General features: G+C 50.4%; 1 protein-coding gene across 1 annotated transcript in view; it reads left to right on the top strand.

Moving 5' to 3' along the window:
- Positions 1-14694, top strand: part of LRFN2 (leucine rich repeat and fibronectin type III domain containing 2) — a 184872-nt gene that overhangs the window by 140780 nt on the left and 29398 nt on the right. The window contains exon 2 of the mRNA XM_059701781.1: positions 3071-4495. Within this exon, the coding sequence (XP_059557764.1) occupies positions 3096-4495 (1400 nt within the window). The 5' untranslated portion in view covers positions 3071-3095. The remainder of the gene's footprint in view (positions 1-3070; positions 4496-14694) is intronic.

Raw genomic sequence — 14694 nt, forward strand, 5'->3', positions numbered from 1 at the left:
GTGCTAAAAAATAAGAGAAGGTTCCATGCAAATGGAGAAGAGTCCTGTTTGTCTCATCACGCCCCACCCAGCTAAATGTGACCCCAGGGGCCAGGATGCACCTGGGCATGTAGGGCAGGGGGGAGGGGCGGGGGGGAGGGGGTTCCCCCTGGGACGGATGCTCCTGCTGGGACCTGGGTCAGCGGGGCTGGGACCCTCAGGTAGGAGGTTGGTGAGAGCAGGGGCCGGCAGGGAGGGATGGCCTGGCCACTGCTGGCACCCCAGAGTAGAACTATGTGGAATCAGCACATTGGCAAAGGCTTTTAATGACAATGACTATAATGAAGAAGACAAAAAGAAAAAAACATCTTCCAGAATAGAAGTCAGCCGACTTTTTCTATAAAGGGCAAAATAGCAAATGTTTTATTTAGGCTTTGCTGGCCACATCATATTTGCTGGAACTCCTCACCTCTGCACAACAAAAGCCATAGACAGCATGTAACTGAATGAGCATGGCCATGTTCTAAGAAAACTTTATTTACAAAAAAAACAGGCAGCAGACTAGATTTGGCCCTCAGGCTGTAGGTAGCCAACACCTGCCCTCGAGGCTCAGTCCAACAGGGCAGCCAGTGGCCACAGGTGCCGAGTGAGCACTTAACATGCACTCTGGGCGTTAAATACACGCTGATTTTGAAAATGTAGAACAAATAAAAGAATGTTAACTTCCTCATTAACAATTGCTTGTGTTGACTGCATGTTGAAATCATATTTTGGATATGGCGGTTTACATAAAATATATTATCCAAATTGATTTCACCTGTTTCCTTTTACTTTTTTTAAAAAAATATGGCCACTAGAAAATTTACAATTACATTTATGGCTAGTGTTATATTTCTAGTGGACAGCGCTGCTCAGAAATAACATTCTTTACAGATGAAATACAGGGCAAGTCTCTGGCCCTGAAGGCTCTCAGGTGAGAGATTTACCCTTAAAGAGACACCGTAAGGGAATTTAAACCTTTACAATAAAATAGTACCTGATTGGAATAGGTTTTTAAATTTACAACATACCTTCGTTTTATTAGCTGGTTGTTTTGTCTGTATCTGTGTGCCTCAACGTGGGAGCTATGGAGCTCTACTTCCTCAAGATATTAATAGCTGCTGCTCAGGAAAGCGAGCATCTTCAGCTAAAACAGCAAAAGGGAGTCAATGCAGAATTAAACATTAACCCAGTTTCTCTCCTGCAACAGAATTTCTCAGCCCTTCTGAACTGACGATGCGTCTAGAGCTTCTGCAAGAGTGAGTGAGAGCAGGCAGCGCTTCCCCAGCTCCCCGGCCTCAGAAGCCTCTTCTGCAGGCCTCTGACTAGCACCCCTAGAAGGCAGTTTGAGAGCTGCTGGTCTGCGTGACGCTACATAACCAGAGTGTGTGATTTTCCAAAAGTTCAACTCAATTGATGTGTCTTGGCACTCCATAAATAGAGCCACAGTCAGTCCAGCATGGATAGTGAGAAAACTGTCAGATTAGAGGCACAAGGACCCAAGTCAAATTCCTGCTCCTTCCCTTTCCAGATAGTCCTTCATGTGAAAACACCTCCTATGTGTCAGGGGGTGTTTTAGACTTTGAGAATAGAACGGTGAACGAAAACAAGTCCCAACCTCTTGGGGCTTTGTTGCTGGTACAGAAGACAGCCAATAGGATGCCGGGGTACAGCACAGGGAACCGAGTCAGTGATATTGTAATAACTCTGTATGGTGGCAGATGGGCACTACACTTACCAGGGGGCTCCCTCCGTGAGGTATATAAATGCCTAATCTCTATGTTGTACACCTGAAACTAATATCATATTGTATTCAGACTCTAATGGAAAGATAGAAGCCCTGACTCTGTCATTCTGGATGTGCCCCCATGAAGTTGGCTTTCTTCCACTGGGGTAGCATGTGGCGGAAATCACCCCTCATCAGTTCACAGAGATCTTCCTCGTTCTTTCTTACAGCAGTATAACACTCCATTGTGCTGATGCGGCATCATTTATTCCAGCACTTTCCTATGTATAGACATTTAGGTTGTTCCCAGTGTTTGCCACTTACAAACTATGCTGCAACACCAAAAAAAATACATAAAGATAAGTTAAAAGTAAAATGGAAAAAGAAGGAGTAGATAAGACAAGGATGTAAAATATATACAGTAGTTGGGTAGCGATCAATTTCAAGGAGAAAACACTAAACAGGGAAGAGGGGAATGCACAGTCCGGTGGGGCCTGGGGGAGGAGGTGACTTTTGAGTAAAGACCTGAGCATGAGGCCATGGACAAGTCCTCATCTACACACAGATAAGCCCTTCCTGTGAAGGCTGTACCTGAAGCCCAGATAAGATGACATGTCTGAAGTTCCGGGCACAGGACCCAGCACCTGCGAATACTCAGAAGTTCATGTCCCACCACCTTCTCTGCTTCCCTGAGCTCCCAAAGAGGCATGTGCCCTCTGGGTTCTCCATGGTGAAGCATTTATCCAAAGCCAGTTCCCGACTAACCGTGGTGTCTCTCAGAGCCAACTCTCTCCTGGCCCGCGTCCTTGTTCGTAAGGAATGCTGGTCCTATTTCATTTCATGCCGAGTCTAAACCAATTAAGAAGGTGAAACTGCTTCAAAGCGCAGCCATAACACACTTTTCAAACCCAGTCATCACAAAGGAACCACTAGTGTGAGATTATCCATCCACCCACCCATCTTAAAAATATGTATTGAGCAGCTACTGTGCCCCAGGCCCTGTGCTAGATTCGTGGGATGTAGCAATGTTCAAAGAAGACGAGAGGACCTGCCCTCTTGGAGCTGACATCCTATTGGGGAGAGAGGAAGCATCCCATGGCCACAGCTAATAAGTAAATGCAGTAGTCTGTTAGAAGGTGATAAGAGCTAGGGAAAGAAGAAAAAGTAGAACTGTATTAGGAGGGTTGGTAGGAGAGATTGCACCTTGCAATGAGCAGATGCCATTCATGGCTGCTCCCCAAGGCCACGGTCATGGGAGGGAGGAAGCTCTGGACGGGGGCCTTGGGAAGTCACCTCTTGACCCTGACCTGTGTCCCTCCCTTCCAGGCGCTGCAGCCTGAGTGACCAGACCATGGAGACCCTGCTTGGCGGCCTGCTGGCGTTTGGCATGGCGTTTGCCGTGGTCGACGCCTGCCCCAAGTACTGCGTCTGCCAGAACCTGTCTGAGTCGCTGGGGACCCTGTGTCCGTCCAAGGGGCTGCTCTTCGTGCCCCCGGACATTGACCGGAGGACGGTGGAGCTGCGCCTGGGCGGCAACTTCATCATCCACATCGGCCGCCAGGACTTCGCCAACATGACGGGGCTGGTGGACCTGACCCTGTCCAGGAACACCATCAGCCACATCCAGCCCTTCTCCTTCCTGGACCTCGAGAGCCTCCGCTCCCTGCACCTCGACAGCAACCGGCTGCCCAGCCTCGGGGAGGACACGCTGCGCGGCCTGGTCAACCTGCAGCACCTCATCGTGAACAACAACCAGCTGGGCGGCGTCGCCGACGAGGCCTTCGAGGACTTCCTGCTGACGCTGGAGGACCTGGACCTCTCCTACAACAACCTCCATGGCCTGCCCTGGGGCTCCGTGCGCCGCATGGTCAACCTGCACCAGCTGAGCCTGGACCACAACCTGCTGGACCACATCGCCGAGGGCACCTTCGCCGACCTGCAGAAGCTGGCCCGCCTGGACCTCACCTCCAACCGGCTGCAGAAGCTGCCCCCAGACCCCATCTTTGCCCGCTCCCAGGCCTCCGTGCTGGCCGCCACGCCCTTCGCCCCACCCTTGTCCTTCAGTTTCGGGGGGAACCCCCTGCACTGCAACTGTGAGCTCCTCTGGCTGCGGAGGCTGGAGCGGGATGATGACCTGGAGACCTGTGGCTCCCCGGGGGGCCTCAAGGGCCGCTACTTCTGGCACGTGCGCGAGGAGGAGTTTGTGTGTGAGCCGCCTCTCATCACGCAGCACACGCACAGGCTGTTGGTTCTGGAGGGCCAGGCGGCCACACTCAAGTGCAAGGCCATTGGGGACCCCAGCCCCCTCATCCACTGGGTGGCCCCAGATGACCGCCTGGTGGGGAACTCCTCAAGGACCGCCGTGTACGACAACGGCACCCTGGACATCCTCATCACCACGTCTCAGGACAGCGGTGCCTTCACCTGCATCGCCGCCAATGCCGCTGGGGAGGCCACGGCCACGGTGGAGGTCTCCATCGTCCAGCTGCCACACCTCAGCAACAGCACCAGCCGCACGGCGCCCCCCAAGTCCCGCCTCTCGGACATCACTGGCTCCAGCAAGACCAGCCGGGGAGGGGCAGGCAGCGAGGGTGGGGAGCCTCCCAAGAGCCCCCCAGAACGGGCTGTGCTTGTGTCTGATGTGACTACCACGTCGGCCCTGGTCAAGTGGTCGGTCAGCAAGTCAGCGCCCCGGGTGAAGATGTATCAGCTGCAGTACAACTGCTCCGACGATGAGGTACTGATTTACAGGTGAGCCAGGGCTGCACGAGGCAGGGAGGGGTCTGGCTGGGGGAGGAGGGGGTGATGGCAGGACTTTGAGCTGTTCCCACCTGAAGCCCTCCTCCCCAAAGGTGCCTGAGGGGATCATGGGCAAACCGTGCCATTCGTGCAGGTCAGAAGAGATGAAAGAACGTCATCTGCACATTGAAGAAGAGAGGAACCCACATGGGCAGCCCCAGGAGATGTGTGTGTAGGAGGACCAGGCCCCTAGGGGGGTTGCAGGGGATGGTGGTCATATGGCTGTGAGCCTCAGAACTTTCTAGTTTCAGCCACAGCTGGAGGACATGCAAGAACAATGAGGGGCCTCTTGGTGAAGGATCTGACTCCTCCAAGGAGGAGCAGGTCTGGCCTCACCTGGACGCAGATGAAGTCGTGATTAAGGCTTTGAGGTCAGGATGGGTAGAATTCATGGCCTGGCCACTTGCTAGTTATGCAATTCTCCTGAGCTGCCTCAGCTTTCCTCATCTGGAAAATGGGGGTAATCCATACATAACTTAGTCTGGACACTTGGTTGCAGGTAATTGAACCCAAGTCAAACAGGCTTTAAAAGAAAAAACCAATGTGTTGGGTCATGTTGCTTCAGACTAAGGTAGACCAAAAGCCCCACAACCATCTGCATTCTCAGAGTTCCTTCCCTCCCCTAAGTTCCACTTCTGGGTTGGCTTCACCCGTAGGCAGCCGCTTTCCCTAAGCAGTAGAAGGATTCGTGCCTTTTTCTCAGTTTGTCCCACTGAAGTCCTGGTGAGCTTTCATTGGCTAGAGCAGGTCACGTGACACCGAGAGAATCCTGCCCACCTGTACTGACCTCTCTGGTGTCAGTCTCCTCACCTGGAAATGGAGACAATGATGTTGACCTTGTAAATTGGCTGTGAGAATCTAGGGGCCATTGCCCAGGCCTGGAACGAAGGGACCAAAAGGCTGCACAGAATTGCCTGAGCCATTCAGAGGAACGGAGAAGCTTACAGCATGATGGGCACAACCCAAGGGGCTGGAGGTCTGACTCCACAGGAGCTCCCTTCTCGGTCTGTGCCTCGTTTGTGCCACACATGAGGGACACGGCCTAGAATCTTACCACTCAAGGAATGCATGGTTTCTTTGAAATCCTGTGTTACCTTTTATGCATGGAAAACGGGCATTCTGGGAAGAAATCCTGTAGGCTTCACCTACAGCCAAGGGGTCCATGGGTCAAGCGGTCAAGTACCCTTGATCTAGCGTTGAGGTTTCTTCCAGCTCTGACTCCTGAGTTGATGAGTCTCTTCCTGGGAGGGAAGCGGAGGTTCCCTCACCTGGCACATGCTTACCTGGAATTTCCTTTACCTGTTTTATCTGGAGAGCAGCTTCATTTCTCAGAATCGAGAGAAAGCATTAGGACAAACATACGCATATTTGCATGTATACAAAGATATATAGACAGAGATATATAATTAAACTTAAATATGCATATGTGTAGTTTTTCTAATTATAAAAAGTAATAGTCTTTATAGCAAATTTGGAAAATAAGAGAAATGATAAAGAGGAAAGTAAAAATTATCTGTTACCACTCAAAATTGGCCCGAGGCCTTTGGCCTCTCCATTTTATTTCAATTCCAAACACTATTTATGATCATTCTAGTGTGTGCTTTTGTTTCTTAATTTCTCCACTCAACATTATAGCTTCTTAGTTCCCATGGTGTTCAAGTATTTTTCACTTGCTGCCCCATAATTTACTTAACCAATCTTCTATTGTTGGACATTTAAGTCATTTGCCATTTTTTAATATGGAAAGTAATGCTGCAATGACTATCTTTGTATATTAATTTATTGGTGCAGCTTCAGTGATTTCCTTAGCATATTTTCCTAGGAATTGAATTACTGGCTCAATGAGTAAAGTATAACCTTTATATGTTGCATATGAATATTTATTTACCCTCTCGCCAGGGGAAGGTGACAGTGGCCACTTTGACCACTCCTTTGCCAGTTATTGAATATCTAATTACTTGCCTCTTTGCCAATTTTATGTGGAAAATGGAACTTGTTTTCATTTGCATTTCTTTGATAACTTCTGAGATTGACCTTTGAAAAATATGTACTATTTCTTCCCTTGTGCATTTATTATATGGTCTGACTTTGATAAAAAGTGTAAAGGTGACAGCACCCAGCGCTGGGGCTTGCACGGGCCCGGGATGAGGGGAACTGAGGTCTGCAAGGCAGTGACACTGCATCAAGGTGGCAGCAAGCTGAGGGTCTCACCACCTCCGGGAGGGTCACCAGAGGCGCTGAGGCAACACTTCTGCAGTCACTTAAGGTGGGAATTCAACCTGCTTCTATTTGGTGATTGTCATCCTGGAGACACTCGGTTTATAAATATAAATAAAATGGAAGCATCAGCAACCTCGGAATTTAAAAAAAATGCTGAGTTCCTTTTAGGGTGTCATGAGGATTAGAAGAGACACAGCATGGCATGCTTTCCAAATAGTGTGGACACATAGTAGGTGCTCAAGGAATACAAATTATTGTTGGTAGTAATAGTAACCACGGTAAGGGTGAGGGTAAGACCATTACCTATCTCCAACCTGGGGAAGGAAATGGAAGAGGAAGGTGAGATACACAATTCAGCCTTTAAGAAGACAGGTTTCCAAAATTTTAGAGCAGAAGGTCAAGGTGCATATGTAGCCAGATAATAATAGTAACAGTCACTAGCCAACATCACTGCCACTTATATGCATATGATGTGTAGCTCTAGAGGCAATATTTCATTTAGTTCTCCTGGACATACCAAGAAGTATGGAGGTTGAGAGAATGAGACAACTCTCTGAGGTCACACAGCCAGAGATAGGCAGGACTGACTTGAGCCCAGGCCTTCTGGCTCCAGCCCTGGTGGCACTGCCCTGACCATGAATCTGACTCTAGAGAAACAGGAGACTCAAAGAAAGAAACTGTGGATTTTTATTTAATTTTTAAATATATTTTTATTGATTTCAGAGAGGCAGGGAGAGAGAGAGAGAGAGAGAGAGAGAGAGAGAGAGAGAGAGAGAGAGAGAAACATCAATGATGAGAATCATTGATGGGCTGCCTCCTGCACACCCCCTACTGGGGGCATGTGCCCTAACCGGGAATCGAGGAATCGAACCTATGACCTCTTGGTTCATGGGTTGATGCTCAACCACGAGCCACACCAGCCCGGGCTGAAACTGAAGATTTTTAGAAAGAAGTGAACCCATGAGAAAGAGAAGACACCAGCGGCTGCACAGTGGCCCTGTGGTATGCTCAGACTTGGACAGGAAAGTGTACAAAAGAAGGGAAGGAAGGATTGTACACAAAAGTGACTATTAAAAGGGGGTGCACACTGTACAGAGAGAGCTAAAGGCGGCCAACAAGGGCTTTTAATCCATGACTAGAGCAAGAAGAGAAAAATGACGCAGGTCTGCTGTTTGGGAAAGAGGTTGCAGGAAGACTGGACAGGAGCCAGCAGGCAAAGCTGAGCAATTTCCAATTTGCCTCCACCCTCCCCAGCAAGCACAATGGCAACAATATAATCAGTCCTCACTTAACGTCATCGCAGGTTCTGCGACTTTGAGCAATAGGACACATAACCAAGCCAATTTCCCCCTAGGCGAATGGATACACACAAGTTCCTCCCACATCCATCAACGTGATAACGAAACGACATTATTACTGGAGGATCTATGCGGAGAGCTGACTGGCACCCGGCACTTACTCTTCTAAGGGCATTATGCGTACTAACTCCTTTAGTTTTCTCAGACCCCGCTCCCTCCCCCTGCCCCGCCAGCGGAGACCAGGACTGTGCTTATCCCACATTTCACATGAGAAACTTGCTCCAGGTGTACACATGGGGTAAGCAGCAGAGACAGAATTCAAATCGAGGCAACTGGGAAGGACAAGACTGACACTACAGAGAGGGCACCAAGTCCAGCCTCAGGCCCCAGGGGACGCGTCCAGGACTAAAGGAAGCTGGATGAGGTTCCCAAGCCCGGGGGAGTGGTCCTGAGACAGCAGGCACAAAAAGGGAAGTGCCTAAGATGGGGAAGGGGCACAGACTCCACTTTCCACAGAACAGGCCCAGAAAGCCAGGGCATGCAGGCTGGGCGTGGGCATTCTGAATTCCAGGAAGAATTTGTCAGCAGGTGCTGTCAGCCCCTGGAAAAGAAGGCTGATTGCCGGGATCCCAGGTGGGTTCACAGGGAGCAAATCCTGCCGAGTTCTCGAGCTGTCTTCAGGGGATGCTGTGGCCAGGAGTTCCCAACCTTTCAGTCTGCCTCCTCGTCATTCAGGAGGGAGGCCTGCTCAGTGACGTCCCTCCTGCCTCTGTGATTCTCCGCGAGGCCCTGTCCCCATGCGTCTGCACAGGGAGGTGGGCCGATGCTCTGGGTGATAAGTACACTTGGAAAATGTCCTAGGAGTTTCCACTGGCCATGACTCACGGCCATAAACAGAGCACATCCCCACTGCAAGGGGTGGATGACAAAATCTCACACTGTTTTTGGAATGAAATGGAGAAATGGGAAGGGGTGGTGGGCTTACAGCTGGCCGGAGAAGCAGACAGATCAATAAACGGACGTGAGCATGCCTTGTGCCTCAGGATCTGCCTCCATTCCTGTGCTGCTCAGTGTATTTCCTGTCCGCATGGATGACAGCACAGAGAAAGTGTATTCCTTGGTTCAAGAATGCAACTGCCTGAGTTCCAGGTGGAGGAAATCGGGCTTAACTGGAATTTTGTGTGGCCAGTTCAGTTTTAGTTGATCTCAAAGGCATAATGACTACAAAATAATGGAGCTGCGAAGGGACGCCTGTAGTGTTCAGTTGTGTTAACTAAGTGCTCAGATCATGGGAGGGACGTTACTGTTCTGATCACTGAGTCATCCCAGCAGGCTGTGATATGTTTCACACAAAAGACACAGTTTTAGGAGTCATCTTCCCAACTGCAGTGTACCCAGCAATCAGGTGATGAGGATGGGGTTCCGGAAGCTTGTGTGTGATGGGCAAAGGTTGCCTTGGAGACATCAGGACTTAGAAAAAATGTCATAGCACCCTTAACTTATTCAAAGAGCTTACATGAGTAGAAGACACACACACACACACACACACACACACACACACACACACACACGTAGCCATTGGCCCAATACAAAAAAAAAATTCCAGCCCTAGCCGGTTTGGCTCAATGGATAGAGCGTCAGCCTGTGGACTGAAGGGTCCCAGGTTTGGTTCCTGGTCAAGGGCACATGCCCAGGTTGCAGGCTCAATCCCCAGTAGGGGGCGTGCGGGAGGCAGCCAGTCAATGATTCCCTCTCATCATTGATGTTTCTGTGTCTCTCTTTCTCCTCTTCCTCTCTGAAATCAATAAAAATATATTTAAAAAAAAATTACCGCAGCAACAGCTGTCCATGCTTCTCGCATAGCCTCTCTGGCTGTGGGATGCTTGGCTTTGGGTCTTGCTCCCTCTCCAGCATGTGCTCCTCATCTCTGAGCCTGCAGCTCCTAGTAAGTCCTGGCCCACAACAGCTATCAAGTCAGCATTTGGTGAACTGAACAGAATGAAAATGAGCATCAGGGCTGTCCAGCAGCAGAATAAGTCAGAGCTGCCACTGAGCCATGAGCTGCCCACGCCAGGAGGGTTCAGGCAGAACCCGGCTGACTCTGGCCAGGGCTAACTGGTGGGCAGCCTGACTTTAACATGTGACTTAAATGAGTCCAGCCCTGATAGTCTATGACTCTGAGGCTTTTATAATCCCAGGAACAAGACAATATGGTGACCATGGTTGGGGCCACTAAGCCTCTTGCCTCTCAGGGTTAGGGGGCCCTGTCTCACCAGGCTTTGAGTCCCAGGACCTGAGGTCACAGACAGGGACTTTGGCATCGGCTCAGGCTCTCCCACCAAACCTGGACAGTAGTCACTGACAGGTCACCACGACCCACACCAAGGCCCCACAGAAGCCTGGGAGCTGCGAGCAGCGTCTGAAGGCATCAGGTTCTGTTTCGCTGCAGGAAGGGGGAGCGGCCCCCAAGTCATGGGAAACTCGGGTTTGAATCCGGCTATGAAATAGTGCCCTGCTTTTAGCAGATAATTAGCTCTCTCATGCTCTGAGGGTTCTTGCTGACTTCCCAAGGCTTTCACCTTCCCTGAGTGCACCCAGCTGAGCCCTGCAGGCAGGCCTGGCACACGGGACCCAGACAATCCTCAGGTGGAGCCTGTTTCCCATATGAGCAGGGAGGGCGTACTGCCCCATCTCTCAGCCCCAGAACCTGCCCTTGCAGGAAGTGGCCAGCATTAGTGGGGACAGTGCCAGAGGGAGGAGGGGCCAATAAGGGGAAGAGGAAGGGTGGCGAGAATGGAGTCAGAAAGAAGAGGTCCCCCTTACCCACCCAGGAAAAGCAACAGCCCATCCAGCTCAGCCTCCCTCCTGGTGCGACATGGGAAATTAGTGGCCTGCATGTCATTATCAGTCCAAGTGACATTCACAAACACTTGTCTCCAGGAGTCATAGGCAACATCTGTCAGCAGGCATGATGTTGGAACGGTCCCCAGGAGGGCCGGGGCCCGGCAAGCTCGCTTCCACAGCACAGGGTGGGATTAGCCAGATGCAGCCTCGCCCTCGTGGTGCCTATTACATGCCATCGTCTCCACGTCAGGAGAGCGAAGGATTATGGGAAGAGAAACCTGCGGGTGGGGGAGATAGCAGCACTCCATGCCCCCTGATCTAGCCGCAGGCCCCCTCCAGGCCACGTTCTTCCATGATTCCCAGGCACGCCCCTCACCCTGGGGGACTGAGCTACCCACTGAGCTTCACAGGGCTGTGGGGAAGCAGCTTTACCGCAGCTACGTCTCCTGTCTGGGGAGGGCAGAGCCAGCTCCCACCCCATCAGCATCTTGTCAATCCACATTTCAGTGGAGATCTGCCCCTCCCTTGGAAAATACATACAGTCAAACCTTGGTTCTCGAAGTTAATTCATTCCAGAAGGCTGTTCGAGAAGCGAATTGTTCGAAAACTGAGTCATTTTCCCCCATTATAAATAATGTAAATTGAGTAATCCGTTCCAGACCCCCAAATGATTCCCTGTTTTAACCTTTCTCAATTGCCTGTGATTGCTGTTTTGTGAGCAGTTTCACACCGTTAGCACCATCACCACTTTTGATGGCCTCTTTATGTTTTAAAATTGTGCTAATCATTGATTTCGCCATGCCATACTCAGTAACCAGATCAGACATGTGAACACTCTCTCATACTTCGCAATTATTTCTATTGTTCATACAACTTTCCTTTTCACTTTTCTGCTACCACTAACCTCCTTAGGATCCATGGTGTATGTATGTATCTATAATAATAAAAAGGCAATATGCTAATTAGACCAGACTTCCAAAGCCAGGGGGATGGGGGGAAGCCCTGGTCCCAGGTGCCAGAGGGAAACCGGTGCCAGCAGCTGGGGGAAGGAAGGCCTACTCGTACACGAATTTCATGCATTGAGCCTCTAGTTTAATAATAATAATAATAATAATAATAATAATAATAAGCAGCAACATAAGCAAAAAACAAAAATATTCATAGCACAATTTCCTAAGATGTTAGTAAAGCTCAGTTTAGCAGTAAACTGACTCATACTCACGCGTTCTCTCCTTTGTTCCCTGAAAGATGTGTGACTGATGATACAGGTATCAGCATGAAAGGGTTGTCAGGTCAAGAACTGTAGTTTTGTTTGACAACTGATACACTTTTCCGTGAACCATTTGTTCGAGCACTGAACTGTTTGAGATGGGAGACGTTTGAGAACTGAGATCTGACTGTACATCTCTTCCATGGGGTGGAGGGAAATTTACTGATGAACCCGGGTTCTTAATGGATACGCGGAGAAATGATAGGGACAGGTGTTCCTTAAGGGAGTGGGCAGGCCAGGTCCAGGACCTGCTCCTATTCTGGAAGATTCTTTGACTCAGCTACTTCCCCAGACACCCCAACTTCTACTGAAAGGGTGGATTGAGCCTCCACAGGCAGAGGAAGGCAAAGCTATAAAGGAGGAAATTGGGGTGGATGGGGCGGGGGGAGGGAAACACCCAGCAGTTCCGTGGTTGGAGCCAAAATCAAAATCAGCCTGCCTTGGATTTTATTTTTCTAATACTTCTAAGGTGTTTTTTTTTTCATACTGTTAGATTATTGGAACCTGGCATCCACAAGTGGGGATGGACAGAGCAAATATGACAGTATGCCCATTGCCTGGTTGGTAAAACTAAGTCTCACATGAACTGAGTTGATTTCCTAAGGTTCTACAACACAGACTGGAGATCGGTCTCCCAACCCAGGTGCCGCGCTGGGAGCACATCCCACTGACACCCCACGAGGCTTTGTGAAGACTGACGGCTCGGGCGGAGGCACTAGCTGTCATTTCTCCTTGGGGAAGATGGGCGAGGCCACCGGGCGTCTGATGGGATTTCTCTTTCAGCGTGAGTTGCTTCGCTCACGTTTTTAAGTTCCAGCGACGTTAGAGAAAAGGGGAGCGGGGGTGCCAGTGAGTACCCTGGGTCCCACTCAGAGCTAGTCCCCTGGGACCAGCTGGCAGAGAAGATGGTCGGGGTGAGGATCCCCGGGGTTGCATGTCTCATCCGGCGAGCCTCTGTGCAACCCATGCTGTCAGAGGCCTCACAGAGAGAAAGGGCCTGGAGGCGGAGGGCGAAGCCTATCGTGACTTACACGCACAGCGCACATGCCTCTCAGGGGAAAGACGTCCAGTGGGAGAGTTTAGGTCTCGTCTTCTGGGCAGCGTGACCCCGAGGGGACCCACCTATCTTTCTGCTCTGCCATCCTCAGCTCAGGTCCTGTCCTTACGGTCACCTCATAGTGTAAAGGGGCTGCTGGAGCTCTAGCGATCGCATCTCATTCCTGCACACCAGGAGCTATGGACAGCGAAGGGCAACAGGGCGAATCAGAAGCTCTACCAATAACTGTCTCACGTACAATCGGCCACCCTGTCTGCAAGGAAGGTGGGAAATGTGATTTTTTTAAAGGTAGGCATAAGACACTGCCAGAGATATAGAGAAAAAGGGAGGCAGCCAGCAGCCCTAGAATTCAAGTTTGCACCCAGCTCCACCATCTACTCGTCCTTGTGTCCTGGGTGAATCATGTCACTGCTCTCAGCCTCCGTTTTCTCATCTGTAAGGTGGGAGCAGAGATTCCTTTCTGCCTATTTCACACATTGCCGTATAAACTGAATGGGATCAGGTATTTGAAGGTACATCTTTCATAGTCAACTCTGAAGGACTGGATACATGTAAGTACATATAAGTACTTACTGTGATTAGGAGACCACCCCCTCTCCCTTCCCTGTTCTTGTCGCTGTTCTCCAGGCTGCCTCGTGTGGCGCATTCTTCCACGCCTTACTCCCATTTTCCTGTCAACCATGATCTGAGAGGGTTTTAAGAGATCAAGGGGTAAGGTGCAACCCCTTCCAGAAATGTTGTAGTTCAACTGGGAACTCTGTAGGTCCCAAGAGAGTGAATCTCTAATGGTGGGATTTCAAAGCTCAGCAGGTTTATGTCTAGGAGAGACGTTTTTAAGGGGTGCCTCCCCAGGGGTGCTACAAATCGTAGCACTACCTTCTCTTCCTGCCCTCTTGCTCTGCACAAGAAGATGACACTACTCGGATTCAAAAGCCTCGGGGCGTCTGTTTAGAGGTGACTAATTTCTCCACTTGTCATTTCCTCATCATTCTCAGAAAGCTCAGCGGGAGACAGCTCCCAAGATAGAAATAATTAGCAGCGCAAAGGGATTCGTGTGCATCAGGCCTGCCTTTCTTCTGAAATGTGGCTGCTTCCTTCGAGTAGGGGAGAACCAGAGGGCCGGCCCCCTGTTGACTTTGTATATGTTTGGTTAGTGTGCAGGTGGGGTGGGGATAGTGTTTGTTTCAAACCAGAAAAACACCAAGGAAGGTTTACAGAGAGGGGCCTGGGGGAGGAGTGTCTGGGATTTGGGCGTCCGGGCTCGTGGTGGCGGCCATCAGAATGACAGCAAACACCCTCTGGCAACTAGCCTTTTCCGAGCATGTTCCGGACAGCCAGCTCCTGCCAGCCTCAGTAGAGCTCAAGTGGATCTGGGTGGGCAAGGTCTGAAGCCAGGCTCTGAGACCAAGCCCGGTATTTCCCACCAGCCCAGCATTTCCCAGCCTAGCTTTGCAGTTTCCCA

Source organism: Myotis daubentonii, chromosome 6 (genome assembly GCF_963259705.1).
Source record: "Myotis daubentonii chromosome 6, mMyoDau2.1, whole genome shotgun sequence".
Lineage (NCBI taxonomy): Eukaryota > Metazoa > Chordata > Mammalia > Chiroptera > Vespertilionidae > Myotis > Myotis daubentonii.